The following is a 27,726-nucleotide window of genomic DNA, read 5'->3' as shown; positions in this document are numbered from 1 at the left end:
CAATGAACACACACGCGTGTGTCCACGTTCTCCTCCCAAATGTGCTACAAAAGAAAGTGAGAAGCATAGTAAAATAAGACAATATTTATGGCTCCAGAAATTCGGCTTCCCATAACAGCAATTATGAACAAGATATTTTCCCTAATAAAATTAACTGCAAGACAAAAATCTGGAGGAACTAAGTGCTTCCCTATGTCGTCTTTATTTTATTCCATGTGCTCGAGAATGGTTGTGGGGAAAGAAAGGCAGAGGAGAGTAAAAAAAGAGCAGAAGGAGAAAGAGAGTCATAGCGAGACGGCCTCTGCTAAGGGGTTGGTTTTGCTTTAGAAACTGGAATGTGTCCAGGCTTGATTTTTTATTTTCAATTCACATTTCAGATCCAGCTCCCCAAACTCTTTGATCTTTCTCCCTGTCTCCTTACCCGGAAGAGAACCCTTGGCCTTCTCAGCTGGGAGCTGGGAGCACACGTGGAAAGCCTGGCTCGGATCCATATTCTTGCCAAATTTAGTCACACAAAGGGGCCTGCGAGGGAAAAAAGAAAGGATGAAAGCTGCAGCCGCCACGACTTCAAAGGCCATGCCGCCGAGCCGGGCCCTGCGCAGGCGCCGCCCTCCGAGGATATAAGGCGCGGCTCGCGCGCGCGGGGCAGCCTCTCCGCGCCGGGCCCCGCGCGTCCCCGGCCGGGGGAGCGCGTGGACGGGACCGGGCTGCGGAGGGAGGGGCCGGAGGGGCCGGAGGGCCGGAGGGGCGGGCCGCCCAGCCCCTGCTAGTCCGGTCGCCGGGCCCGAGGCCCGTCCCCACGCCGAGTCAGGGCGCCGGAGAAAAGTTTTCAGACAGGAGGGAAAGGAATTTTACGTGCAGCCCACCGCCAGGCAGGCCGTCCGCTGGTCTGCAGGTTTACTCCGGGTCGCACATCCATTCCACTCCATTCCAGACGTAGCCCCGGGTCCCGGGGGGGGGGGGGGTTGACAGGGGTTCCCGTTGCGTCCCAGCCCTGAAGGCGCGTGGCGGGGGCCCCCCTCCGAACCCGCCGCCCCATGTCCCCCGGTTCCCGAGCGGAGTCACCCCGACTTGACTCCGGTCGTTCCGGGCGGCCCCGGGGTGGGGAGCCATCGCTTCCCGGGGGACAGAGGGCCGGCTGGTGCTAGACGGGGTGGGACCCCCTTCGCGGGCCTCGGGAGGACACAGCTCCCCGGACGGGCGCGCCGCGGGCGCCGAGCTTGGCCCGCGTCCGCACGAGCGCGGGAGGAGCGGCGGGAGGGCCGGGCGGGGTGCCGAGCTGCGGGGTGCAGAGCTGCGGGGGCCCTCGGGCGCGGGCCTCGCCGACGCCGGGAGCCTGCACGCGGCCGAATCTGCGAGCCACATTTCCGCGGGGCTACGGATCGTTGCCGCGGCGAGGGAGGGGGGTGCGGCGGCCTTAGGAGGAGACCCCAAGAGGCGGAAGAACCCCTGGGACACACACGGCCCTTCAGCTCGCCCCCCTCCCCGCCCCCCTTCTCCTTTCCGCGGAGTCCCCTAAACTGGAGTGCCCCAAGCACTCGGTCTCCCGGCGAAGGCCGGGGCGGGGAAACCGAGGGCGCCGGAGTCCCGTCCGTCTCTGCAATCCCAGTATTCGTTTTTCTAGTTCTTCATCGTCCTTGCTCCTCGAGCGTCCTCGAGCATCCGCTTGCGTTAGGCCCCCGCCACCTCCTTCCTTTGGGATCCCACCAAAGTTGTAGCTGGGGGAGAGAGTCCAGGCCACACAAAGGGGAAAACCCGGAGTCTGGGCGGGAGGTGAGGACCGAGGGGGCGGAGAGCGCTCCGGAGGGCACCGCGCGTTTCTCTCCTCCCTGTAATTAAGGACTCACTACGGAGTGTGTGTAGCCGCGTCGACTTGGCAGCAAAATCGCCGGGGGGGGGGGGGGGGGTAGGGGTCTCTCCGTGGCGGGGGGGGGCATCCTCCCAGTTCCCCGGCCCTGCGGACCTCGGGGCCCGTCTCCGCTCCCACCCACCTCCACCCCCCACCCCCCACCCCCCGGTTCCGGCTCGGGGTGGGCGCCCGGTCCCCCACGCGCAGAGCCGGCGACGGCGCCCGGCACCGAGGGAAGTGTTGCTATCAAACAAGTCACCGTCCGCTCCCAAACTAAACCCAAACCAACCAAAGCCACCAAGAGGGGAAAAACCAACAGCAATCCAGCCAGCCCCTAGCAATTGTTTCACGGTCAGAATTAAATCACATCAAAACGCCCCCTGAAACCCACATCCTGAAGGAGTGAACCTGCAACAGCCAACCTCCAGTCGTTCGCTCGAGTTCACACGAACAACCCGCCTCTACATCCGAGGGAAGAGGGCGGCGGGCGGCGGCGTTTCTCCCGCGCCGCACCCACCACATCCCGGGCTGTATGTGCACCCAAAGCAGCTGCATATATAATAGCAGCCCCCACACGATCTCGGAAAGACCTCCCGGCGGCAGAAATGCCTTTGGCTGGTACATCGCCGAACCTGTTCGGGGAGAAGGACCGTCTTTCCTAGGGTGACTTCACCCCTCCCGAAGGGGCCCAGCTTCCCAGCACCCCACCACCACCCGCCACCCCCACCCCAGGAAAGACAGACTTCGCGGGGAAACGTCCACCTCTCTCCCAGATAAAGCTTTTAAAGAATTTGCACGAATGCTTTCTCGCCTCGTAAAGCCCCCGTTAAGTTCAGCCCATCTCAAGATTTGCAGCGATGCTAGGGACAATCCGTCAACAACCGCACGCCGCAAGGAGGACAAACAGCCACAGAGAGAGCAAAGCGCTGGTGATTTCGTTAGAAACGTTTCCGTAAGAGAGGGTTACCGAAAAATTCCAAACAAAGCCCCCTACCCTCGGTCCTTCTAGTGAACAGTTCCTACTAGTTATTATTCCCCAAACTCCCATCTCCTCGAGCTCCTAATCTCCAGGACACCTGGAGCTGAGCTCCCCAAAGACTCTGGGAGTCCAGATAATTAACATGAGGGAGAAAATGGGATTCGAATTAGTTGCAACACTTAAACAGGGAGATGAAGGAGTCGTCATTTAATCTCTCCTTGGCTCCCAGAAAATATTCTATGGCCATTCTGTGTGCCCCCCACCCCAATTCCACACCCTCTCAATATTTTGATGAAAAGGAACCCTTACTCTGGCTACTTTGTGAAACTGCATTTCCCAGCTCTTTTCCTACCAGCCAAATTGGCACATTTATTGGGAGGACTTTTGACTTTGCTTTCCCACATTTCTTTTAGAACAGAGGGTATTAATGTCTGACATAGCTACATGTTCACATCACTGGTACTTTACACTCACATTGGTGCCTGACTTCAAGGGAAGTTGACTACCGCCATCAATTTTTAAAAAATGGTTTTTTTCCAATCTTTTTTACTATTGTCTTACAGACATATTGTATTAGAATATTCTTTTCTTCTTTAAGGCTTTGCATTGTCAGCTATTTAGAGTGTGTTTAATGTTTTACTCTTCCTGCCTTCCGTCACTAGCTCCCTAATTTTACCCCAATCCCCCAAATAGAATATGTGTGACAACTGACCATGCTGTATATGACTAATAGAACCGTTTGATAGTATTTAAAATTGCTTTTTAGTAAATTTCCCATCCTGGGGCAAAGTTTTAAGTGCTCTTTTGGAGCACTGTTAAGGTCTTTACTTATATATAATGCCCAGCAGCATGCAGTTTTCTCCTTAGGAAAAGAGGGACCTTTGCATGACTATTCCTATAAAATAGAGCTAACGTCTGATTCTGTAGTGTTTTCCTTATTTTCAATTTAAGGTAGATGGAGACACATTTCTTCCTGCCTCTTGTTTACTGTTCTGAGGTTTTACAGATGGCTAGTGTATTAGGTATAATAATTTTGCCTGGATTTTTAACTGAGGGGGTTTTGAGAGCCAAGGAACAAAATGTAATGTGTTTTCAAACTTCAGCTTCGCTTATACTGTAACTTTCACAAAGCATCTCCTTAAAAGTCCTGTCCTTGTACAAAATGCATCAAAGAGATGGTGGTGCCTGGGGAATTTTTGAGGTTGGATTTCGGATTTGCATCTTCAAGGGTCCCTTTGAGTGCGCAGTCCGAGATGCCAGAGACTGCCCAGTCCTCCCTCCCTCTCTCTACAGGCATCCCTCTCCTGGGTCCCTTTGCCTTCTCCCTCCTTGGGTTGATCTTCCATTCTCTATGAGGTTCCCATACACTGTAGCGTGTATCTCCTGAAATCCAAGAGAGACCTAGCGCAACTCTCTCTGTACATCTCATGGTGAGGATGCACAGAAAGAGATCTTGTTTTAAAAGGCGACAATTAACATCCAGTCTTCAGTTTTTTCTTCTTTGTCCTATTTTTCTCGGTTAAGACCGGAGATTTAATTTTTGCTAACATGTGCTCCCTTGTCCTTTGACATTATAGTTTAGGAAAGTCACAACTCTCTTCCTTGTCCTTGTTTCCGTTTTCTTAGTTGAGCAATCTCTGTTATATTTTCCCCTTTTCCTTCTCTCTGTCCCCAATTCCCGCCTCATCCGCTCGGTCAGAGCATCTATCAATGTGGTGTCGATCACAGCTGCGGCGGCTTCTCTTTCATCTTCTTTGCCCTGCCAAAGGGAGGGAGGGAGAAGGAGGCGGGAAGGGGGGGGCGGGCGAGACTGGCAGAGGAAGGTGCAGGGGGTACAAGAGAAAAGATACTTAGATGATGAAGTTAAACCGTTCTGGCAGAGTTTCTTGTCAATTTCACGCGGGCAAAGGGTGCTTCTCCGTGGGTTACAGGAAGCGCCGGGTCCTTCCTCCTCTCAGCGAGTTTCTAGATCCTTTAGGCGCGCGCGCACTGGCTCGCGCGCGCGCGCAGACACACACACGCGCCGACACACACACACACACACACACAACTAGGACTCGTCCTACAGGCTCTGGGAAAAGAAAAAAAAAAGTCCTCAATCACCACCTCCTTCTCGCCGCCCCCCCCCGCCCCCCCAGCGGGCGGCCAAGGAGAGCTGGAGGCGGGGGAGGGGAGAGGGAGGAGAAGCGACGCAAGTGGGTAGCTCTTCAGCGCCAGCGAGGCGCGGGAGGAGGAGAAGCGGTGGGGAGGCGCAGCCGCTCACCTGCGGGGCAGGGTGCGGAGGAGGGACCCGGGCTCAGCACTCGCCGTCCGAGGGCCCGGGACGCGCCCGGAGCCTCGAACGCGGCCAGGCTCGGGGCACCCCCCCCTCCCCTCGGCCGGGCGAACCCGAAGGGTGCAGCTCTTTGCTTTGACAGAGCGGCCCGGCGGCGGCGTGGAGAGCGGCGAGCGAGAGCGCCAGGCTGAGAAACTCGAGCCGGGAACAAAGAGGGGTCGGGCTGTGAGTGCGTGTCTGTCGGCTCGAGCGCCCGGCAGAAGCTTTCGGGTCCAAGGCCCCTGCTGTGACTCCCCGAGACCCCGCCGCATCCTCCACTGCCGACTCCCAGCGCTCGCCGGCACAAACTTTATTCTTGGCAAACTTCTTCTCTTTCTCTTCCCTCCTCCTCCTCCTCCCCCTCCTCCTCCTCCCCCACCTCCTCCTCCTCCTCCTCCTCCACCAGCAGATTAAATGCGCCTGGAGAAGGAAAACTGAAGCGAAAGGGAAGGAAATAAGAAGCTTTAAAAACGGACATCTCAACCCGGCGGCTCTTTAATTTTTTTTTTACCCTCCAGGAAGCGGACATTTCGTTATCTTCTGATTCTCCTTTGCACCCTGTGCGCTGGGGCAAACGGAGCCTTTGCGCCCAGGTCGCCTTCCTCGGAAAACAAACTCCCAAGTCGGCCACCGGGGAAGCTAGGGTGGAGAGGTTTGCGTAGAGACCCGCCGACGGACCCTCCTCGGCGCGTGGGAGAGTCTTGCCTCCTCCGGAACCGGCGTCCTCCGCGCAGACCCTGGAGGCGCCGGGGGCGTGGGGTGGCCGCCGGGGCAGCCCAGCCTAGCACGCGCCCCGCAGCTCAGACGCCCCCAGAGGCGCCGGCGCCGGCGGCCTCAGCAGCCCAGCGCCCTTCGGCCGCGAGGGCGGGCGCCGGGCTCCGCGGAGTGGAGCGGAGCGCGCCGCCGGGGCTCGGGCACCGCCGCAGCTGCTCCGGCCTCGGGCCGCGGGCCCGGTTTCCGCCCGCTCTCCTCCCTCACGCATCCTTCCAGTTCTCCTTTTCCTCCTCCCCCTTTCGTTGATCCTCTGTCTCTCCTGCTGTCGCCTCGGGGGCTCCTCCAGCCGAGCGGAGATTGCAGAGCCGTCGGGATGCCCCAACTCTCCGGGGCCGGCGGCGGCGGCGGCGGGGGAGACCCGGAACTCTGCGCCACCGACGAAATGATCCCTTTCAAGGATGAGGGCGATCCTCAGAAGGAGAAGATCTTCGCAGAAATCAGTCACCCCGAAGAGGAAGGCGACTTAGCCGACATCAAGTCCTCCTTAGTGAACGAGTCCGAAATCATCCCGACCAGCAACGGACACGAGGTGAGCGGGCCGCAGCCCGGAGGTCCGAGAGGCGTGGCGGGTCCCCGGGAGGAGCCGAGGAGGAGGGAAGGCGCCGGGCAGCCGGGGCCGCCGGCCCCGAGGAGGTCCCTCGCCGGCGGGGGTGGGGTGGGGGTGGGGTGGGGGTGGGGGGTTGGACGGGCCCCCGGTCCACATTCTTCGTGTGCGTGCGTGCGTGCGTGTGTGTGTGTTGGTGGGAGGCGGAGGAGTGTGCAGGGAAGGTTACGGATCAGTGCTGAGGTTCGAGGAGGAGATTGTTGGCTCGGGGGCAAGACAAGCTGCCCTTAACCCGTAACGTGTCGCCTGCGGACTTTTTAGCGGGCTTGAGAGGGTGCGACGCATTAAAGCGAAGATGCCCGAACAGCACTAAGAAGTTCTTCCGTGGGACGGAGCAAAGTGCACCCCGCGCGCGCTCTCGGTAGAGGTCTCTGCCAAAGTGCGTTAAACCACCAAAGGCTTAGGTAGAGATGAGCGGAGCTGCAGGCGGAGAGGAAGAGGAGGCGGGCGTGGGCCGCGGACGGGCGGGGCGGTCCCAACCGCCGGGGAGCGCGGTTCGCGCGGAGCCGGCCAGCGGCGGGGGCGCGCGCCCCGGTCTCTGCGGCCGCCGCAGTCCCTGCGCCCCGGCCGGCGGCTGCTGGGAGCCGTGGGCGCCGCGAGCCGAGCCGAGCCGAGCCGCCCTGCGCGGGGGGGGCGGGGGCGGGGGCGCTCCCGGGACCGCGGGCAACACTCGGTCTCTCCAAACCTGGTCACTTAAAGTAAAAAAAAGCGCTTACACTTGGCAAGTTTGAGTCCGGCTCAGGCCTTCAATCTTTGCAGAAGAAAGGGGAGTCAGAGTGGAGACGTGGCGGAAGCCAGGGCACCCACTCAGGGAGTGGAAAGCGCGTTATCTGATCTCCCGGGCCGCTGCGGGCGACAGCGCAGGTAACCCAAGTAGAGTAAATAGAGACACGTGAGTGCCGGCGAGGGAAAGCCGCGAGCGAGCAGGACCGCGCGGAAGGGCTATTTTCAGGCGGTGGAGAGTTTCAGAAAGGGGGGTTGGGGTGGGCGGATGGACCCTGACACCCGACACTCCGCCGGCCACCCTCGGTTAACAACTGGGAAACAAACGCTTTGGAGGAAATCCGGTAGAAAAGTCCTGACGCTCAAATGATTTCACCAACGCTTTTTCCCTCCAAAGAAACTTGGAGGGTATACCCTTTTCCCTTAAATGGCATCCTTCTGCCCCCAAAAAGAAAGCCTGTGGTTTTGGGGGCGGGGACATTTTGGGTTTTAAACAACACGTTTAAGAACACTTCAGACTTACCTTCTTAATACCAATGGCGGGGGTGAGTACGCATTTGGAAGCCTGGGGGGCCTGGGTTCTAAGAACACAAGGGCGCTCGTGATCCTGATCCTCGTATCTTTCATTACCACATTCCAATTTGAAAGGTGGGGGGTGGGGGCTAGGATGCACGCAACTCCTCTTAAAGGGTTTGTGAATATGCATTCGGGGGAGAAGGTTACCTGGAGGACATATGTCCAAGGAACCAAATAACATCTGAAACAGAAGCAAACTCTTGCATTTATAGAGCAGCATCTTTTTCTGCTCATTTTGCTTGTCCTTTCGTATTCCATGAATAAATCTGCCACCCACTTCACATTTTCCGTTTTTGCTCTGGGAAGAAGGGTCCTACAGCTTGAAGCATAGAACCCAGGGATTAAGGCTCTGTTAATCTTTGCCAAGGTAGTAAGTGGGCATGGGGCAGACCAGGGAAGATGGTGAATGGGTAATACCACTGATTTGCACGTGGTTGAGTCTGGGTGGATGGTGGTTACCAGAACTGATATTAACTGGGCTACCTTTTAGATGTTTATAACTCAAGTCTCGAATTTTCCTCCCTTTAACCGCAGAGTAGTTCACTTTTTTCTTGTCAGCTTGCACTCAGCCAGCTGTGGTAGGTTTTAGGGAGGGGGTCTCCTGCTGGGACTGGCTTAGGACAGTCACCTTAAGACCCCTATCTGTAAGTGCCTAGTTTTTATTTTATTTTAGTTGCAAAATGGTATTTCTGCCCAATTTTAATTGGCTCTGATCGACCGTTCACAGTGGTTAAAGAAGCTATCAAAAGGATGAACCCCATTAAGTCAAACTCCTATCATACAAGGTATCTAAGTAGCCTTGATGTATTGTAATAATCAGCAGTCAGAGGAGCATGCGGATCTTTCCCAGATTTACTATACTGTTACTGTTTTTCTTAGTATTATTTATACTTTCTAGTCTTGGGTATATAATAATCACTTTAAAAATATGTGTTGAAAAGAAAAAGCAAAAGATTTCCAGGTTCTCAGCCCTAGCCTATCCCACTTAGGTTGATAAGATAGGTAGGTTGAGCCTCACCCAGTCCTCCTCCTTTGAATTACCAGTGGATACACACTTAATCACAAACTCAAAGTTGGTTTTCTTTTTTTGGGGATGGGGATTCTTGCTGTTAGGTGGCCAGACAAGCACAAACCTCTCAGGAGTCCTACCACGACAAGGCCAGAGAACACCCTGATGACGGTAAGACACTAATTCTATTTCTCCCAAGTTTATCATTTAATAGGTGCAATTTGTGAATATAAGTATATTTCTGATTTTTATTTGAGCCCAAGAAACAGGAATCAGATGTGATACGGCGGTGCCCACTATTTTAACAAAATGGGAAAGAAAACCCAGGAAACTCACTGCCTATTTCTCATGTATGATTTAAAAACTGTATCTGAATGAGTTAGGAGCCTTTGGATTTTAGTTGGCTTCTAGATTCTCTGTGGAAGAGGAAATGTCTATAATTTTTCCTTTTTTCCTTTTTTTTTTAGCCCAAGTTCTAATTGGCTTAGAACTTTAGTATTTTTTTTCTGGATTGTACAGAGTGACAGTCTATACCAATTTATTTTCCAACAAGAATAGTTTCAAATGGATTTTCATTTGTAAAATTGCTGTTTCTTGTTGTAGTGAGAAGGCAGGCAGCGAACGCACTGACTAAATATGGCTCAGTAAATCAGAATCTAATTTGTAAAAATATAAAACTTTATTCTTAAAATTAGGACCTCTGCATGTGGAACATTATTATAGACTTTCTCCCCATTTCTAATTCTTACTCAAAACTTTAAAAATTGCATGTATTTTTTAGATTTAACTAGAACTCCTTGTGACTTTAGAATAATCAAGTAATCTGTAGGGTTTTCTTGTTGAATAGTCTGCATTTCTGTTTTCCTTTGCTTACAGTTGGTTTGACCAGAATGGAGTGAGTGTTCATATATAATAAGTCAGCTAGGAAAAGAGGGAAGAGAAGTATAATATCAGAATTTCTTCAGAGCTACAAAGGAGTTATACAGATTAAGAAATGTATATGTTAAACACACAGATTTCTTTGGCAGAATGGTGTAGTATGTAAAAATAAGTCTCCTGGAGTTAATCCTTCGTAAATTTGGGTAATTGTCCATCTACTAGATATAACTCTTTCTCCCTCAATAAAATCTAGAAATTTTTTAGAAATCTAATAGCACAGGTAGAATTTTTTACTTTGTTGCTAAGGTGGAGCATAACTTCAGGTGTGTAAATATGTGTGTGTGTGTGTGTGTGTGTGTATGGCTAGATGGCCTAATATGTTTATAAGACAGCTTTAGGTTTTGTGTGTTCTTTCACATGTGTATGTTTCTTGGTCCAGTTTGTTAGTTTTAGAACAAATTAAGTTAGTTGAATAACACTTATTTTTGTAAAAACACCAGTCAGTAGTGGAAGTAAATTGAACCACATGTTTTTAAAACATCTGTTTCACTGCTAAGCCATTTAAGAGAATAAATGCTGTCAATCTAAAATAGAGCATAATAATCCAGTTACAGTATTTTGTAAACAAATCCATTATGTAAGGTCTGGTTTGTCATAGAACTATTAGATTTTCAGATGAAAAATACACTGATATAAAAAGGAAGTCAGTGCATCATTGATTGTTATTTGGATTCCCTCAGGAAAGCATCCAGATGGAGGCCTCTACAACAAGGGACCCTCCTACTCGAGCTATTCCGGGTACATAATGATGCCAAATATGAATAATGACCCATACATGTCCAATGGATCTCTTTCTCCACCCATCCCAAGAACAGTGAGTAACACAATGATGATGCAAATTATTTTCAGAAGCGCAAGCTAATTTATACTTTAGCAAAATAGTTGTTTTTTAAAAACACATTGGAAGTACATTCATTCTATGTGAGGAGTTATTAGTAAATAAGACCTGCTGTGAGGAATGGCTGCCTTAAGAGAGTGCTACTTTTGATGTCTTAGACTTGGAATCTTAGCTTTTGTCTTATTGGTTAAGATGCATAAATAACAAATCTCCGGTTATCATGAAAGCAAGCAAAGTTAAATCAACAAATTCATGATTTTATATGTATTGTGCTTTTTATGCTGATGAGAGGAAAAATTGATTTAATTTTTCAGTTAGCTATGTACTGTATAGCTTTCACTGCCCATAGCTATCTAGAATCAGAACTATTTTAGCTTATTTGGGGCTGAACATTTAGAATGTTACTTCAGCTTTTAAGATAGTGTCTCATTTTGTTGCATTACCTGATGTTTTTTAAAAAGTCATTGTTATGGGGGGGGGGGGGTGCCTGGGTGGCTCAGTCAGTTAAGCGATTGACTGGGTTTCAGCTCCAGCGATGAGCTCAAGCCTCTGGTCAGGCTCTGTGCTTAGCATGGAATCTGCTTGGGACTCAATCTCTCTCTCTCTCTCTCTCTCTCTCTTTCAAATAAATACATTAAAAAAAAAAAACAGTTGGCAAGGGGGTGGGGATAAGTGTTGAGAAAATACCCACTTGAAGATAACTCCAGTGAATATTGTTCTTTTTATCTCATGGCTCAGTTAACTTTCAAAGTTCTAAAAATGCAATAGCAACATAACTGCATTTTGCAAATGTTTAGCACTGTGAAGAATTTCAAATATATCATTTGATGATATTTCTCTTTTGTTGGGAAGTGGAAACATCATTTATATAGTAAGAAAACACCTAAAGGGTAACTTACATACTATGTGAATGTGAAATGTGCTGGTGATGGAGTTCTCCCTGAATCGTCTCTCTCATGGTAGTGATGGATTTTCACTGATCTTTCAATATATTTACCCTATTTCAGCCTTTTTCTCCCTCTATCACCTAGCCTCCAGTGAAGAACGTGTGTGTGTACAGGGTCTTGAGGGTTTCAGTATGGCTGGCCTTCTAAGGAAACCCAGGATTGTGAAGATGGAACCCTATGGTCTTAGCCTTATTAGTCCAGTGCTTTCACAAAGTGAAAAAAAAAATTCAGTCATGGACATCTAGGGAAAGTACTACTAACAATACCTCAGTGAACAGAATCTGGGATCTAGAAGATCCATCAAAGTAGCAGAGAGGAATCAATTATCAACAAGAGTATTTGTGTGATTATTTGTAGTCTCCAATTGTTAGAATGATAGGTATATGAAATAAATATACTCTATGTGGGCACTGTGATTTGGAAGTTCCTGTAATTATTTTTCCATAAATTTCAAAAAGATACTTGAACTTTCAAGTAGGGAATAAGATATTTCTGATTTTCATATAGCAGTTAAAATGGTGACCTTGGAGATTTTATGACGGTTGTCATAGGAAATAGTGTTTTCACATTTTATTTTAAAAGGCTTTTCAAATATTTAATGGTAGAAGTGTCTGTGTTGTACATATGAATGTCCTGCCTAAGAAGTGACTAATAAAAGCAAATACAGTTTAATAATTAGGGACTACCCCCAAATAAATGCTTCTGAGTTTTAAAATTTGTAGGAGATTTTTCTATTTGTTAAACTAAATAATGCAAACATATCAGATACTTTTTAATAGTTGGGACTGTTCTTTTTTTTTTTTTAATGGTGAAAAGGAGAATATGTTTTAGATAAGGAATAATTGAAGATTTTTGTTGAAAGGCTTTTGAGAACAACAAATAATCTTTCTGACAAATCTAAATTGTAGTCTCTGACTTAGTAACGTTAGAAAATAGCCCCTAAAATGATTTTAAAACATTTTTCAGCTGTAAACACGGTTAATGCTTAATAAGTATCTGTGGGCTTTATTCCTTAGTTAAGGCACTTCTTTCAAAACAATAATCTATTAAAAGTCAATATAATAAAAATCTGGTATAAGTTATCCCTCAGCATCTTGAAAATTAAGCATTTCTTCTTTATTTATTTTAAAGATTTTGTTTATTCATGAGAGACAGAGAGAGAGAGGGGCAGAGACACAGGCAGAGGGAGAAGCAGGCTCCATGCAGGGAGCCTGACATGGGCCTTGATCCCGGGTCTTCAGGATCAGGCCCTGGGCTGAAGGCAGTGCTAAACCGCTGAGCCACCAGGGCTGCCCAGCATTTCTTCTTTAAATCAGGATTTTCGCCTTTAGGTCTCTCCAGCCACCTGCCCCCCATACTAATCATTTTGAAATTTTGATAGCATAGAAGGTATTTATTGTTAGTACATATATTAAAATTTTGAGGTCAGTGAATTGAACAGTCATTCATTGTTTAGGAAAGATTTTGTGGCCAGAATAATGTTGGTGGGTGTAGGGTGGAGGAAAGGGGTGTGGTCAGGAAACAGTTACCTTACCTTGTTATCTGCTTTGGTTTATTCTGTTACATTTTAGAATGCATTTATTTTAGACACATCGTCTTGCGATATTCTGCAGTTTGCACAATTACAGAATCTTTTCCGTTTTAACCACAAGGCTACATCCATTTTTTTTTTTAAAGGTCCTACCAAAGTGAGTTGCAGTCTTTGGTTCTTAATACCCAACAGCTGTTTTTAATGTGTTTGAGATCCAAAACACTAACCGGAAGGCAGCCTCTCTTATTCACCCCTAACCATGCTTCTGCCTTCTAGCTCTTTAACTCTGTCCTTAGCAGGACTTGGTGTTTGTGTAGCTGACATCCTCAGTGTTAAGTTTTCATCTAGGGTGTCAGGAGCAGGGTGACCATTTGTGTTTGAGCTTAAGGTGAGACCATACTTGAATTTGCATTACAAACAACTGCTTGTTTACTACATCTGCTGGTTGCAGGTTTTAGGGCCCGAAAAAACATCTGGGGGTGGGGGAGGGCCCTGACTGTCCCTTCCTCTCATAGAATTCTCTTTTTATATGTAACTGCATATAAATTCAGTTACATGCAGCTAGGGTCAATTGGCATGCACAGAAATGTTTCTGTTGGTAGCTCATTTTAACGACTCTGTGCTTTTGCTCAGTTTTAGACAAATACTGACCTATGTATGCTTGCGCAGCTTTTTACTTATGACCTAAGTACAGTATCACCTACTCAAGAGAATGAAGCATTTTTTACCAATCCAGCTTTTTCCCTTCTGTAGGGAAATTTTAATTGGTTAATTATATCCTTCAAAACTGGAATTCTTCGAGGTGTGTTTATACCAAAAATCTTATGAATGAGTGTCTCACAGAATTTTAAATAAGAATTCTTAGTTCAGATAAATCAGGCCTAACAAGAAAGTACCTATAATAACACATTTGGTGTCAGTTCTCATAAAGCACAGTGAACCTTGGCTTGAGTTGGTGGTTTTCATAGACAGTAAGAAGATGCCGAAGCTTGTTAAATATTTCAGAGCAAGGACCCTAGAGAATTTATTAAAAGCGTACTCCCAAGCCTTTCTTTCCGCGAGTGTTATTTATGGCAATCCCTGTAGGCCAATGGTAAAGTATTAAAAGAAAAAAATAATTTGTTACCTCCGTTGGGTCCTAGCACTTGGGTGCCTGAATACCATGTGAGCAGTGAGTTTGTCTTCAACATAGTGAAAGTTCCCACTGGCCTAATACGCTGTGGTTATTAATCTTAGGTGTCAAACTTACATCTGTCCTTTAGGCAACCCAAGTTTTTAACACCTCTGAAGGGAAACATCTCGTTTCTCTTCAGACGCTCGGGGAGGGCCAAGCAGCAGACTTGGTGCAGGAAGCTACAGCGAATGTTGCAGCGGGGTCACACCAACCACAGTAACACCTGGCCAGCCTGTGCTGCTGACTTTATTGTGTTTGTTTCTTTGTGCTCTTTCTGAGGATCGATTTTTAGGTGGGAAAGGACGATGCTGTTTTTTGTCTTTCCTGTTTTCCTTCTTTTTAGTAGACATTGCCATTAAAGTGTTTCAGGGAATCTTTTTTCATTATCTTGAGCATCTCAGTTTTACTGTATGGTTTTTACTTTAAGGGAATCATTAATTTGATTTCTGATGAACAGAATTATACCATTATAACTACATCTTAACCTACCTCCATGTTTGTATTTGCTTATAAACAGCTGAAATTTGATTTTTTTGTTATTGTCATATCTGAATTAGGAACTAAATATGCTTACGCTTATCAGGATGCTTATGTTTATGCCACTGTTTATTCCACTGTACTTCACATTGCTACATAGCTTTGAAAATACAGAAATAATAAGGAATAGAGGGAGAGTATGGCATATATTTTGAGCAAGATTTTTAAGATGGAGTGTCTTCACCTTACTACAAGAAGCTACTTAATTTGACTTAGTGATAAATTATTTTAAATTTTCTAATCTAAGTTGCATACTTCTGAAGCTAAGTATATTAAATTTTCCTCTTTACCCCAAGTGTGGGAGAAGCTAAATTTTAGAAGGTGCGTTTTATCTCAGATTTGAATGTGGATTATCAGGAGAATGTGTGGGAAATTCCTCAGAGCCTTCAAACTCTTCTGTTTGATTCATTTTTAATTGTACTGCTGCTATAAAGTTGGGAAGGATCTCAGTCAGAATAATTGGAAGCTGTTGCCACCCCCATTCCTCCAACTTCATATATCTTAGATAATCTCATGACCAAACAGTTTGCTTATGCAAGTGTCCCAGGGAGCCATACTACCTACATATGATCCTTCAGGAGCTAATACTGTACTTGTATGACTTGTATGGCCAGAGTATGATCCTCATTCATCAATGCTTTTTTTTTTTTTTTTTCAGAATGACTCTAGAAATTTCTTGTTCATTCAAAAACATGGGAATAACCCAATTCACTAAAACAAGACCATTAAGCCAACCTGCCGAAAATCTTACTCTTTGAAGTACCCCTCCCCCTGCTCACATATAGGTCCTGAACTTGCTCTCATCAACCCCAGTATTTTGACCCAGTCTCTCTTGCGGTCAAAGACTCCTATGATTTAACAGGACAGAAATAGGTCTTCACAAGTGGGTTCACCTGGACTTGAACTTGTAGCCTCACAAGTATTTTTCCATAATATCAGTTGAGAAAATTTTTCAGCTTTTGAGTCTTGTTTTGTTGTTACTGTTTTTAACAAATCTTGTTTGTTCTTTAAGCAGAACCATTTTTGGTTTATGTGACTGTTATTGCTTAAGGCAGTCAGATCATTCCATTCCTCTCTGACTCCTTTGTTCCTCATTTATATATTATAGACATGATTGGAATTTTATAAAACTAATTTCCCTTTGATTTCAAGATAGACTCGGAATTTAAAGAGAAAATAAGGCAGCACTGTCCATAAGGGAGCAGAAAAGCATATATGTTTTATTCTTAGACAAAAGTAGAGCTCAGCATATATAGATGCTGCTGTCATGGGAGTGAAGGTGTTTTTCTTTTTTTTTTTAATAGTTTATTTATTTATTCATGAGAGACACAGAGAGAGGCAGAGACATAGGCAAAGGGAGAAACAGGCTCCACGCAGGGACTCGATGTGGGACTCCATCCCAGGACTCCAGGATCACACCCTGAGCCAAAGGCAGACACTTAACTGCTGAGCCACCCAGGCATCCAGGGAGTGAAGGTTTTTTTAAAAAAGAAGATACTCATTTAAAACTTGTGTATCTTTAAAATTATTACTTAGGGGGGTGCCTGGGTGGCTTAGCTGATTAAGCATCCTACTCTTGGTCTCAGGTCTTGATCTCAAGGTTGTGAGTTCAAGCCCCACTACTTAAATAAAATAAAATAAAATAAAATAAAATAAAATAAAATAAAATAATTAAGTAATTATGCCAAACTGACAGAGTCTATAGAAAGCTAATATTGGAGGTGGCTGTGTGGCTCAGTTGGTTAAGCGTCTGCGTTTTGCTCAGGTCGTGATCCCAGGGTTCTGACATGGAGTCCCACATCAGGCTCCTTGCTCAGCAGGGAGCCTGCTTCTCCCTCTCCCTCTGTCTGCAGATCCCCTGCTTATGTGTGTTCTCTCTCTCTCTCATAAATAAATAAAATCTTAAAAAAGAAGAAGAAGAAAGCTAATACTATAGCAATCAAGAGACTTATACTACTTTGTATTGTCCTGACAAGTCCTTACTCATTTGAAAAAGACAGCCATTGGACTTTGTTTAAATAATTTTTAAAATATGTTTTAGATCATGATGACTTTCTCAATATTGTGACTTTATGAAGTCACAGTATAGGAACTGTAGACTTTGCTATAAGCTCTTAAGTCATTTTAAGCATATAAATGATTCAATCTTTATAAAATTTGGAAATGCAAAGCCAGAAAATGACCTAGAGACCAACCGCAAAGGTTAGATGGGGTATAGGAGTAGGCAGAGAGGGGTATTAAAATACACTGAAGTAGGGATCCCTGGGTGGCGCAGCGGTTTGGCGCCTGCCTTTGGCCCAGGGCGCGATCCTGGAGACCCGGGATCGAATCCCACGTCGGGCTCCCGGTGCATGGAGCCTGCTTCTCCCTCTGCCTGTGTCTCTGCCTCTCTCTCTCTCTGTGTGACTATCATAAATAAATAAAAAAAATTAAAAAAAAATACACTGAAGTAGAGAGTGGGGAGTTGAGTAGAGGATGAATAGGAAATAGGGATTCCTAATTCCAGAGATTTTGATACTATAGCCAATCTAGCCCGGACTATTTGCAGAATATTTAACAGGATGTTCAGGGGATTTTAAAGTCTTTGTGAAATGACACATTTACACGCAATACCCACTCTAGCTAAATTTGTAAACCTGCTGAAATTAACTACTTGCTATATGTAGATCATTCACAAAGGCACTGAGAATTTGCGTGGGGAATATTGCAAGGGCATTACAGAACAAACAAGAATTTTGCGTACCTGTCCCCTTTTTCCCATCTATGGCGGAAATATGACTGGAAGAGATGTTGCATCACAGAGAGTCTAGAAGTATCTTTTATTCTTGCAGCTAACGAGGGGCAAGTAGACTCTAAAAAACTTTTGTTTCTAGTTATGCCCACAAATGATTCTGTATGAAACTTGATGATAGTTTTTCAGAATCAAGTTTTGATCTGCATCACAGTAATTTTATTGTTGATGTTATGTTCACTATAAGGAAGAGGCCTATTGTTACTTTACTCAACATAGAGAATGGTTGCATGAGGGATAGATAAATGGAAGTCTCTATAATATAAAAAGAGGAGTGGCTCTGGTTTAGCTTTAATTTTCCTTTATTATTGTCAACTTCTGAAAGAAACAGTAACCAAACAAAAAAAATTTTTTTTTAAAGATTTTATTTATTTATTCATGATAGTCACAGAGAGAGAGAGAGAGGCTCAGAGACACAGGCAGAGGGAGAAGCAGGCTCCGTGCACCGGGAGCCCGACGTGGGATTCGATCCCGGGTCTCCAGGATCGCGCCCTGGGCCAAAGGCAGGCGCCAAACCGCTGCGCCACCCAGGGATCCCCCAAACAAAAAATTTTTAAGTAGGCTCTACACCCAGCATGGAGCCCACTGCAGGGCTTGACCTCATGACCCTGAGACCAAGACCTGAGCTGAGATCAAGAGTAAGATGCTTAACAAACTGAGCCACTCAGGTGCCCCTCAAAACAAATTTTTTATGCTAACATACTAAGATATTTTTTTTCAATCCTAAAATATTTTATAGTAAAACCTATCAACTGTTGATGATAGTTGAAAATTTCATAGATGAACTATGAAATAGTTCTGTTTAGCCTAGCACAGAATAGACACTTTAGTCAATTTGCTGAATAAAAAAATGTACTAGAAATTTTTCCATGTATGTGTTTTGGATATTTCCAAGTGATCTTTCTTTATCAAACCAAATGTTAAGTGAAAAGCAAAATCTGACAGTGTCTACTACATAATCCTTAGTATTTTGTTACTTTTTCTCTGACTTGTTGCATCGGTGAAACAAAGAGAGAGAACAGACTAGAGTCTTTAATGCAAAAGTTAAAGTTGCTCCTTATAAACTGTTAAGTTTCCAAGTAACAGGTAAAAACAGTCAGCCAGGAGCTTGCTGCAATAATGAAAAAGAATGGGACTCGGCCCTCATTTAAGGACTGGTCATAAGAAGTACTTTCTTACTTAGTCCTAGAAATCTAATTGAAGAAAAAGAGGTGACAGAAACACTTTCTTCAAAAGGGTGCTTGAGATCCAAATATGACAGTAATAAAAAGAAAACCACCTTCAATTATGTTTTAGTATCATATGATTAATGCTCTTCAGTTCATTTTTATTCTTTCCCAGATAGAAAGGACTTTTTTTTTTTTCAGTAACACTTGAGGTATTTTCAGATATTAAAAAATTCTGTGTGTTCTTTCTAAATATAAGTGGCAAAATCAGTGCTGACTTTTCTAGGCCAGTGGGTACTGTAAGTTGTGTCCTGCAGTGTTGAGAACATGTTTGAATCCTGGGTAGGTGGAGGTAGGTAGTCCCCTATGAAGGGGAGCCTGTGGAGAAGAACAGTACTGGCTGAGATGTCAGAGACCTGGGGGCTTGTCCTAAGTCCACCATTCTTCCCAACATCCATGGGGGGGAAGTATTTAACTTTCATCACCTTTGTTTCTTCATTTATGAGATGGCCTATTTGTTTTGTGCTTGCCTACTTTATGTGATTGAAGTAAAAATAGTACAAAGCCTGTGAAAGTACTGTTTTCTGGCGCAGGGAGCAAAGCATGAATGTCAGATGATGTGAGCCGGTGTGTGGCCCCCACCTGGTGGGAATTGTGTAGCCACAAGAAGTATTTGGCTGTAACAGGAAGCTCCTGAGAAAGGGAAGAAGGTTTTGGTTTTTACTATGCCATCATGCTAACCTGGAATTTGGACGCTGTGTGAAGGCCTTCCATTCACCTTTAGAAAGTACTTGCACAAATAAATTTGGGGATTGTCATTGCATCCCTTACAGAGGTGGCTTTATTCTCTCAGGCTCCTTTTTCTCTCCAGTCATGTTAGGAGAGACCTGATTTTTCTCTTTAGCACCATAGAGAATGAGATGTGTGAAGGAACAGATTTCTAAATCTCATATCCGTGAAAAATCTCATGTCCTTCTAATACTTGATATGAAATTGCCAGATAACTCCTAACTCCTTGGCTGGAGGTAATATTTTTTTTTTGGTTAGGAGACTTTTCTCCTTAATCCTTTAGGAGCCACATCTCTTCTCTCCACTGCAAAAATTATATATAGATAGGATATCCAAAAGCCATGTGAATGTAGAGGGTGACAGGCAAGTTATTTTTTTCCCCTTTGAATTTTCTTCTAATTTAAATCTTTCCAGCTTTCCTGGCACCTACAAGGATCAGGTCCAAGGGGATATGTTGGCCTAGCAGCAAGGAGAAATCAGTGGTTTTCTAGCTTCATGGAAAAGTCCAGCTTCCATCCTTTCAAGACTTGACTTTTTCTCTCAGCAAAACCCAGTAAATGTAAAATGTATTTCAACATGGAGTCAGCTTTCTTGACAAAGAATCCTTCCATTTTTAACAGTATGTATTATATCTTATAATAATTATGATCACATATCATCATGGTGCACTGGTACAGATGACTTGGATCAAGAAAAAGTACTGTAATCTTATCTCCAGGATGTTAGACTTTGTCTTTGACTCCAACACTTAGATTTTTTAAGTCTGGAATAAACCCAAAAGTACCAAAGTAAAAAGTTGTTTACTGTTTAACTTCAATTGAGCTAACCAGTTTGCTAGCTAGCAGGGTTGGAGAAAGAATTAAGTCACCCAATCCATTGCTTGAATTGGGTTTTGCTCATTTGTATGCATACACTAAAACTCAAGATGTTGTTATTTTGAAAGGGAAAACAACTACCTGTTTTTGTTTTTTTTTTTAAACTCCTACTTGGAGCTAGATACTGTTCTTCAATTTAATCCTAACTGAAAAACTGTAGGTAAGTGTTACAGTTCCCGTGTTAGAGATAGGGGCCATCCTCAGTGGTAACAGTAACCTGCTTCAGTTTAGCAAGTTGCAGAGTTAGTGCCTTTCCTTAAGGCATAAAGATGTGTTTATTTTCATTAAAAATAACCACATTTGCCATTCAGAACATAAAACACTTATTGAATGAACACAATATTGAATAAAATGTAAAACAGAAAAGTAGTCATTTTGATGACTGTTGGAAATTTCAGTAATGCTTAACTATTTTTTGTGAAAATAAAAATAATACTTTTATTTTAAAAAGCAATAAATACATGGTCACTAGAAAAGTTAGAAAGCTCAGATAAGCAAGAGGAATAATTGTCAGAGACGATCACTCTTAAAACTAGCTATGTAGCCTTTTGGACCTCTTCCTATGCATATATAGAGATATACATAAATATATATTTTATACATTCATGGCAATGGGAACATAATATACTGTCAATGTAATTTGCTTTGCTTTTTTCTTACCAAGATGCAGTGGATATCTCTTTCACTTTTTTTTTTAAGATTTTATTTTACTATTTATTCATGAGAGACACAGAGAGAGAGAGAGGCAGAGACACAGGCAGCGGGAGAAGCAGGCTCCATGCAGGGAGCCGGACGTGGGACTTGATCTCGGGTCTCCAGGATCACGCCCTGGGCTGAGGGCAGCGCTAAACTGCTGAGCCACCGGAGCTGCCCTCTTTCACTCTTTTGTAACATTTTTTAAAATTTTTTTTTAATTTTTTTTTTTTTATGATAGTCTCAGAGAGAGAGAGAAGCAGAGACACAGGCAGAGGGAGAAGCAGGCTCCATGCACCGGGAGCCCAACGTGGGACTCGATCCCGGGTCTCCAGGATCGCGCCCTGGGCCAAAGGCAGGCGCCAAACCGCTGCGCCACCCAGGGATCCCTTGTAACATTTTTAATGATTGCCTAATTTGTGTAATCAGCCTGTTATTGAAGACATTCAGATGAAGTCACCTTTTTCCCTGTCTTAGATAATATTGTGATGAAATGCATATTTTATAACTAAATCTTTGCACAGATTATATTTCGTTGGAATAAATTGCTAAAAGAAGAATTTGCAGAGTCAAAGGCAATGAATGCACTTTATTTTTAATTTGGGATTAACCCAACATTGCACTTTAACCTTAAAAAAATACATTCATTTAAAAATCAGTATTTAGGGACGCCTGGGTGGCTCAGTGGTTGAGCATCTGCCTTTGGCCCAGGATGTGATCCCGGGGTTCTGGGATCGAGTCCCATGTCGGGCTCCCTGTGAGGAGCCTGCTTCTCCCTCCCTCTGCCTATGTCTCTGCCTTTTCTCTGTGTCTCTTATGAATAAATAAATAAAATCTTTAAAACAATTAAGTTAGTATTTAAAAGTATGTACTTGATGATGTTCAGGTTTGACTATGGTTGATGTTTTGAAGCTGGTAAGTTTCATGCCTCTCCAGTCAAGAATCAGTCCAGTGCTAGTGAAGAAGTTGGACAGATGGAAAGCCTTATTGATAAGGCTAGATGGGAGAATGTAGCTTGAACCGTGAGATGAATTTGGACTTCCTTTGATTTCCCCAAAAGAACAACACATCACTAAGCCACAGGCTTCCCCAACAGAGGTGGGGAGCTCACTTGTAGAACCGGAAGTGAGAACAAATCCATGCTTGGAGAAGCTGACCCCAAAAGACAGAACAAAGAGTCAGTCTATTCCTGCTCACTTTCTCCAAATCACCAGAGCTGAGTAGCTCTCCCTTGGTGGAGAGCGAATGAAGGAACAAGAGAGGTAAAGACTACAGTAGCTGCCCAGAGACCAGAAGTTCCTACTTTACTGTCCAAGCTAAGGAGGAGGGAAGAACAGAGTGTGTATCCGCTTAGTCATAATCCTTGATAGGCTGATGAGACTGTGGGCCAGGGATCGTAATGGTAAAATACATACACACATGGGATGGGAGTTACAGCAGAGTACTGCTGATGGAGTCCAAAGATCTAGATCCCATTGCTTTCTTACTAATACACTGTGTGTTCTTTAGCCAGTCACTTATTCTTTCTGGACCTTGGTTTCTTCACCTGTAACATAGAGTGCCACCTGTTCTGTTTGTGAAAATATACAGTACCGTTGTGTTAGTGGTGGTGTTTCTAGAACAAGGACTGACTGCATCTGAATTACTAGTGTTCTTGTTAAAAAGGCAGATACCTGGGCCCCCTGCAAATGCTCTGAACCAGAAGTGGCAGGCAGGTCATGCGTATTTACTTTTAACGTGTTACTTTTTTGATTCTTACCTAAAGTAAGTTTTGGAAAAACACTGATCCAGTTGATGCTTAAAAATTGAACTGGAGTTCAGAATACCTAAGTGACTTGCACAGGTCTCAAACCAAGAAAGCAGCAGTAGAGTACTTTGGGCAGTTCAGCCCCAGAGTCCACATTCTCTCTGCTCAGCCCTATCCTTCCTCACAGACCACTGGCACTCAGTTCACTTCTAGTCAGAGTTCATCCCCGAGTGCCCTGCTCCATTGGCTACAGAATAAAACCCATATTCTTTAGCATTATTTTCAAAGCTTTCCACAGTGGAACCATCTACCTTTCAAGGCTTGTCTCCTCACCACCCTACCCTGCAGCTTACTGTTTAGCTACATTTCTAGACCTGCCCCTTAAAGTCTTCCCAAATTCCCATCTTCCCTGCCGGCACAATCTTGTTCATCCTGAACGGTCCAGGCTAAATGGTACCTCCTTCATAAAACCCCTCCTGGTTCTACCACCAGTTTAAACTAAGTACTGTCTCCTGAGGGTGCCTACAGGATCAGGATCTTCTTCATAACGGTTACCATGTCTTTCAATAATAGTTGGTTGTCTGTCTGTATTTCTTACTAGTTGTTGGTTCCTTCAGAATAAGGCACATCTTTATTCATCTCTGTTGCACAGAAACTGTTACACTACCTGGCATAGAGCAGGTTACTTCCCAGATGTTTGTGGAATAAATTCAGAAAATTTAAATTTTCACCGATACAGCGCAATGGTATCAGATGTCATTCCATATTTAAATGAAGACTCTTAAAATAAGCTCATAGCGGCACCTAGGTGGCTCAGTCGGTTAAGAGTCTGTCTTTGTTTGGCTCAGATCATGGTCCTGGTATTGAGCCCCACATCCAGCTCCCTGCTCTGTGGGGATTCTGCTGCTCTCTCTCCCTCTGCCTTTCCCCCTGCTGTGTTCTCTCTCTGTCAAATAAATGAATAAAATCCTTTTTTTTTTAAATTAAAGCTTACATATAATCACAAAGCTGAAATTGAGCTTAGAAATTCTCTGAGATGGGATGCCTAGGTGGTTCAGGGGTTGAGCATCTGCCTTTGGCTCAGTTTGTAATCTTGGGGGGGTCCTGGGATCGAGTCGTGCATGGGGCTCCCCTCAGGGAGCCTGCTTCTCCCTCTGCCTATGTCTCTGCCTCTTACTCTGTGTCTCTCATGAATAAATAAAATCTTAAAAAAAATTCTCTTTGAGCATTCAACGTGGAGTCTATGGGCTAGATAGTAGCTATCAGTCTTGCGTATATCCTACATAGGAACTGTTGTAAGTACTTTGTATATATTTGCCCACTTCTTCCTCAGAACCACCTGATAATTTCCCAAGTATCCCAGTTTTACAGATGAGTCTAGGTCATAAAGACGACTGAGGCATAGAGGCTCTAGAAAGGATTAAGAACCACTGTAATACAGATCAAGAAGTGAGAGGTCGAATAAAGTAGGTCATTTGCTCCAGTCACACAGCTAGTAAGTAGTGGCACCATAATTGGAGCTCCTACTGCTGGGTGCCCTCTGCACCTTCAGTTTCTTATTATCATCACTGTCATTAGCACACAGATGCCAGGTGACCTTGTGATCAGTTAGCTTCTCACCAGTAAAATGCAGCTGATTCTTATAAAGGTTTTATGAGTATAAATGAAATAGTATATGAAATTATAAATTTCTTTAACATTGTATTTGGTGTATAAATAGCTGTTGTGCTCATAGAGAATATGGAGTTCAAAGGCAAACCAGTTAGATGCCCAGGGACGGGTGATGTATTTAAAATGATGAAAGTTCTAGCTTGACAATGAGGGGGACAGCATTAGTGGAAAAAATGAATTTAGAAAGAGGAGCATGTTTCAGGAGAGACATCCATGAGTTTGGCTTAAGGATTATCCTGGTTTCTCTTTCATGCTAAGAAAACAAAAAATTAACCAATATCTGGAATCAAACATTTTATATTATGGCCAGGCTTTGGTCCCTGATTGATTGATTGATTTTTCTTAAAGATTTATTTATTTGAGATAAAAAGAGAAAGCATGAACTAGTTGGAGTATTAGAGGGAGAGGGAGAGAGAATCTCAAGCAGACTCCATGCTGAGGACTGAACACAATGTGGAGCTCAATGCCAGGACTCTGAGAACATGACCTGTGGCAAAACCAAGAGTCGGATGCTTATTAACACACTATGCCACCCAGCCACCCCTTGGTGTATGATTTATTTAAATCAGCAGTGCCTCACAAAATCACTGCACTTACCTTTGAAGGCGTCTGGATTTTGACCAGAAGCCTCTGTATGATTATAAGACATAGAACTGCATTTTGCCCAGAGGTGAGGAGTAATACACTTGTATGTAATATCTAATGAATGCATTTACATGCATTTTTCTTATTAAATCCTTGAAGTGAATATTACTAGGCTTTCCATATTTCCGATAAAGAAACTGGGGCACAGAGAAGTTATTTGATTTCTGTAGTTCCAAAGTTAAGTGAGTGGTAGAACTTAGATTCAATGCCAGATATCCCAGGAGCCAAGACCCAGTCCATGAATTAGTTCCTCCCTTGAAAAGGTGTTGAGAAAAATTCTTAGTCAATGTCAATAAACTACTCTGAGGATTAGAAGTATCTATTATACATGTGTTTTATTAAACAATGGAAATGGTTCGGCTTTAGTGGTGGCTTAAGTAACAGGTTCTTAGAATATTTAGAAATTGTCTTCTGTTTTGTTTTCTACACAAAGCCGTGTGATTGCTTTAAAGCGTTCTTGAAGATTCCTGGGAAATATTTGTTCTCTGGTATATCAGACACATTTTGATAAATGTCTGATTTTTTGTCGGAATCCCTATTGCTCACTTCTAGGACCCAGTGTCCCCAAGTCACATGGACTAAATAGATTAATATTTGGGTGGCCAAAGTTTTTATGACTCTTGGGATCTCTTTGATAAGTGATGTTGCCTTTTTATTCCAGAAGAACTGAGCATTTACAGGCAAAAATCTACTGCCAAAGTGCTCTTTGCACAATAAGCAATTAAAATGTGGTATGTGCTTCATTTTTAGCAGTTGTTAGTGGTGATTTTTGTGGTATCATGATGTTAGATTAAGTAAGAGAAATTAGTTTAGAATTAACTGGAATGGTGATCATTCCTGAGAAGTTGCAACAGTGGGTTTCCTTTAAAAAGTGAAGAAACTTTTCTTATTATGGAGATACTCATTAGGAACAATCTTCTTTCACTCAAAAAAATTGTCTTTTATTTTTTAGTTGTTTTTTCAAGAAGTAATATATCTTTTGTAAAAGTTGAGAGAGCTCATTAAGAGTTTAAAAATCTGTATTTCCATCATTCAGATATAATGGTTTCATTTATATATATTTATATACACATACACATGTTTTCAGATTTATTTCTGCATCTGTGCTTATTACAATACAAGCATTTTATAAACGGGCTCATAAAGGGACACCTGGGTGGGTGGCTCAGTGGTTGAGCATCTGCCTTCAGCCCAGGGCCTGATCCTGGAGTCCCGGGATCAAGTCCCACATCAGGCTCCCTGCATGGAGCCTGCTTCTCCCTCTGCCTGCATCTCTGCCTCTCTCTCTGTTTCTCTCATGAATAAATAAATAAAATCTTTAAAATATATATATATATGGTCTCATAAGATTGTTTTATTGTAATCTTTTTACATAAAAAATGTATCCTGTGTTTATCTTTTCATGTGAATAAATATAGATCTGTATCATCAGTTGTTACGGTTAAACACTATCCAGTTTTTTTTTAAAACACTATCCAGTTATAAGTACTTCAATTTATTGGTTATATCCTCAGTTATAGACGTTAAAGTATTTTGGTTTTGCTTTAAACAATGCTAAAATGAAACCTTGTTATAATATACATAATCGGGATCCCTGGGTGGTGCAGCGGTTTGGCGCCTGCCTTTGGCCCAGGGCGCGATCCCGGAGACCCGGGATCGAATCCCACGTCGGGCTCCCGGTACATGGAGCCTGCTTCTCCCTCTGCCTGTGTCTCTGCCTCTCTCTCTCTCTCTCTCTCTCTCTCTGTGTGTGACTATCATAAATAAATAAAAAATTTAAATAAAAAATAATTTAATAATTTACTTTTTATAGGTTATATAGATTTAAGTAGATCTAAAGTTAGGTTTTCTTTGGTTATATAGATTTAAAATAGCAATCTAAATAGATTGTAGATAAATATGTGTATATATATTTTATGTTTATATGTTTACATATTTATGTGGTTTACATGTTTATGTGGATAAACATAATTTTGGGTTTTTTTAAGATTTATTTTATTTATTTATTTATTTATTTATTTATTTATTTATTTATTCATTCATGAGAGAGAGAGAGAGAGAGAGAGAGAGAGAGAGGCAGAGAGACAGGAGGAGGGAGAAGCAGGTTCCATGCCGGGAGACGGACGCGGGACTCGATCCCGGGACTCCAGGATCGCGCCCTGGGCCAAAGGCAGGTGCCAAACTGCTGAGCCACTCAGGGATCCCCGATAAACATAATTTTGATCAACTACTCTTGAAATAATAATGGTTCAAAACAATTCACCAGAATTAACATTTTTCTGTTTCTTCATAGCAATACAAATGAGATCTACCTGCTGGTTTTTGTATAAACAATTAGCTACTTAATTAAGGAAATTGCTTTCCAGCATGAGCTTGGCTAATTTCTTGTATTTTATTTCAGGAAAGAAGATGCTAGTAAAACTCTTTTGTCCCTGGTAGGATGGTACAGTAACCAGAAAGGACATTTTATCCTATTTGACTATTCAGAAGAAGATACCTGTTATTGTACCTGTCTCACTTGTCTCTGAACTAACCCTAAAGTTCAGAGTTAAGCA

At 44.0% G+C, this 27,726-nt stretch overlaps 2 protein-coding genes across 22 annotated transcripts in view; one reads left to right on the top strand and one right to left on the bottom strand.

Moving 5' to 3' along the window:
- LOC112671623 (eukaryotic translation initiation factor 1-like) overlaps positions 1 to 7,851 on the bottom strand; it is a 141,262-nt gene extending 133,411 nt beyond the window's left edge. For 13 of the 15 annotated variants that reach the window (XR_003143739.3, XR_004811431.2, XR_007407842.1 and 10 more), the window contains exons 1-2: positions 7,767 to 7,851; positions 422 to 522 (exon numbers count right to left, since the gene is read on the bottom strand). The gene's annotated coding sequence lies outside the window, so the exon portion shown is untranslated. The remainder of the gene's footprint in view (positions 1 to 421; positions 523 to 7,766) is intronic. The other 2 variants (XM_025465866.3, XM_035709770.2) reach the window with 1 other exon arrangement.
- The window catches only part of LEF1 (lymphoid enhancer binding factor 1), a 134,141-nt gene continuing 112,430 nt past the window's right edge, over positions 6,016 to 27,726 (top strand). For 2 of the 7 annotated variants that reach the window (XM_049105082.1, XM_035709765.2), the window contains exons 1-3: positions 6,016 to 6,445; positions 8,933 to 8,999; positions 10,448 to 10,581. In XM_049105082.1, coding sequence (XP_048961039.1) covers positions 6,230 to 6,445; positions 8,933 to 8,999; positions 10,448 to 10,581 — 417 coding nt within the window. In that variant the 5' untranslated portion in view covers positions 6,016 to 6,229. Of the gene's footprint in view, positions 6,446 to 7,432; positions 7,789 to 8,932; positions 9,000 to 10,447; positions 10,582 to 27,726 lie in introns of those variants that run through there. The other 5 variants (XM_049105081.1, XM_035709766.2, XM_049105083.1 and 2 more) reach the window with 5 other exon arrangements.

Source organism: Canis lupus, chromosome 32, assembly GCF_003254725.2.
Source record: "Canis lupus dingo isolate Sandy chromosome 32, ASM325472v2, whole genome shotgun sequence".
In the NCBI taxonomy this organism is placed as follows: domain Eukaryota; kingdom Metazoa; phylum Chordata; class Mammalia; order Carnivora; family Canidae; genus Canis; species Canis lupus.
Note: the sequence above shows the minus strand (reverse complement) of the source record. Positions and strands in the feature narration are given on the sequence as shown.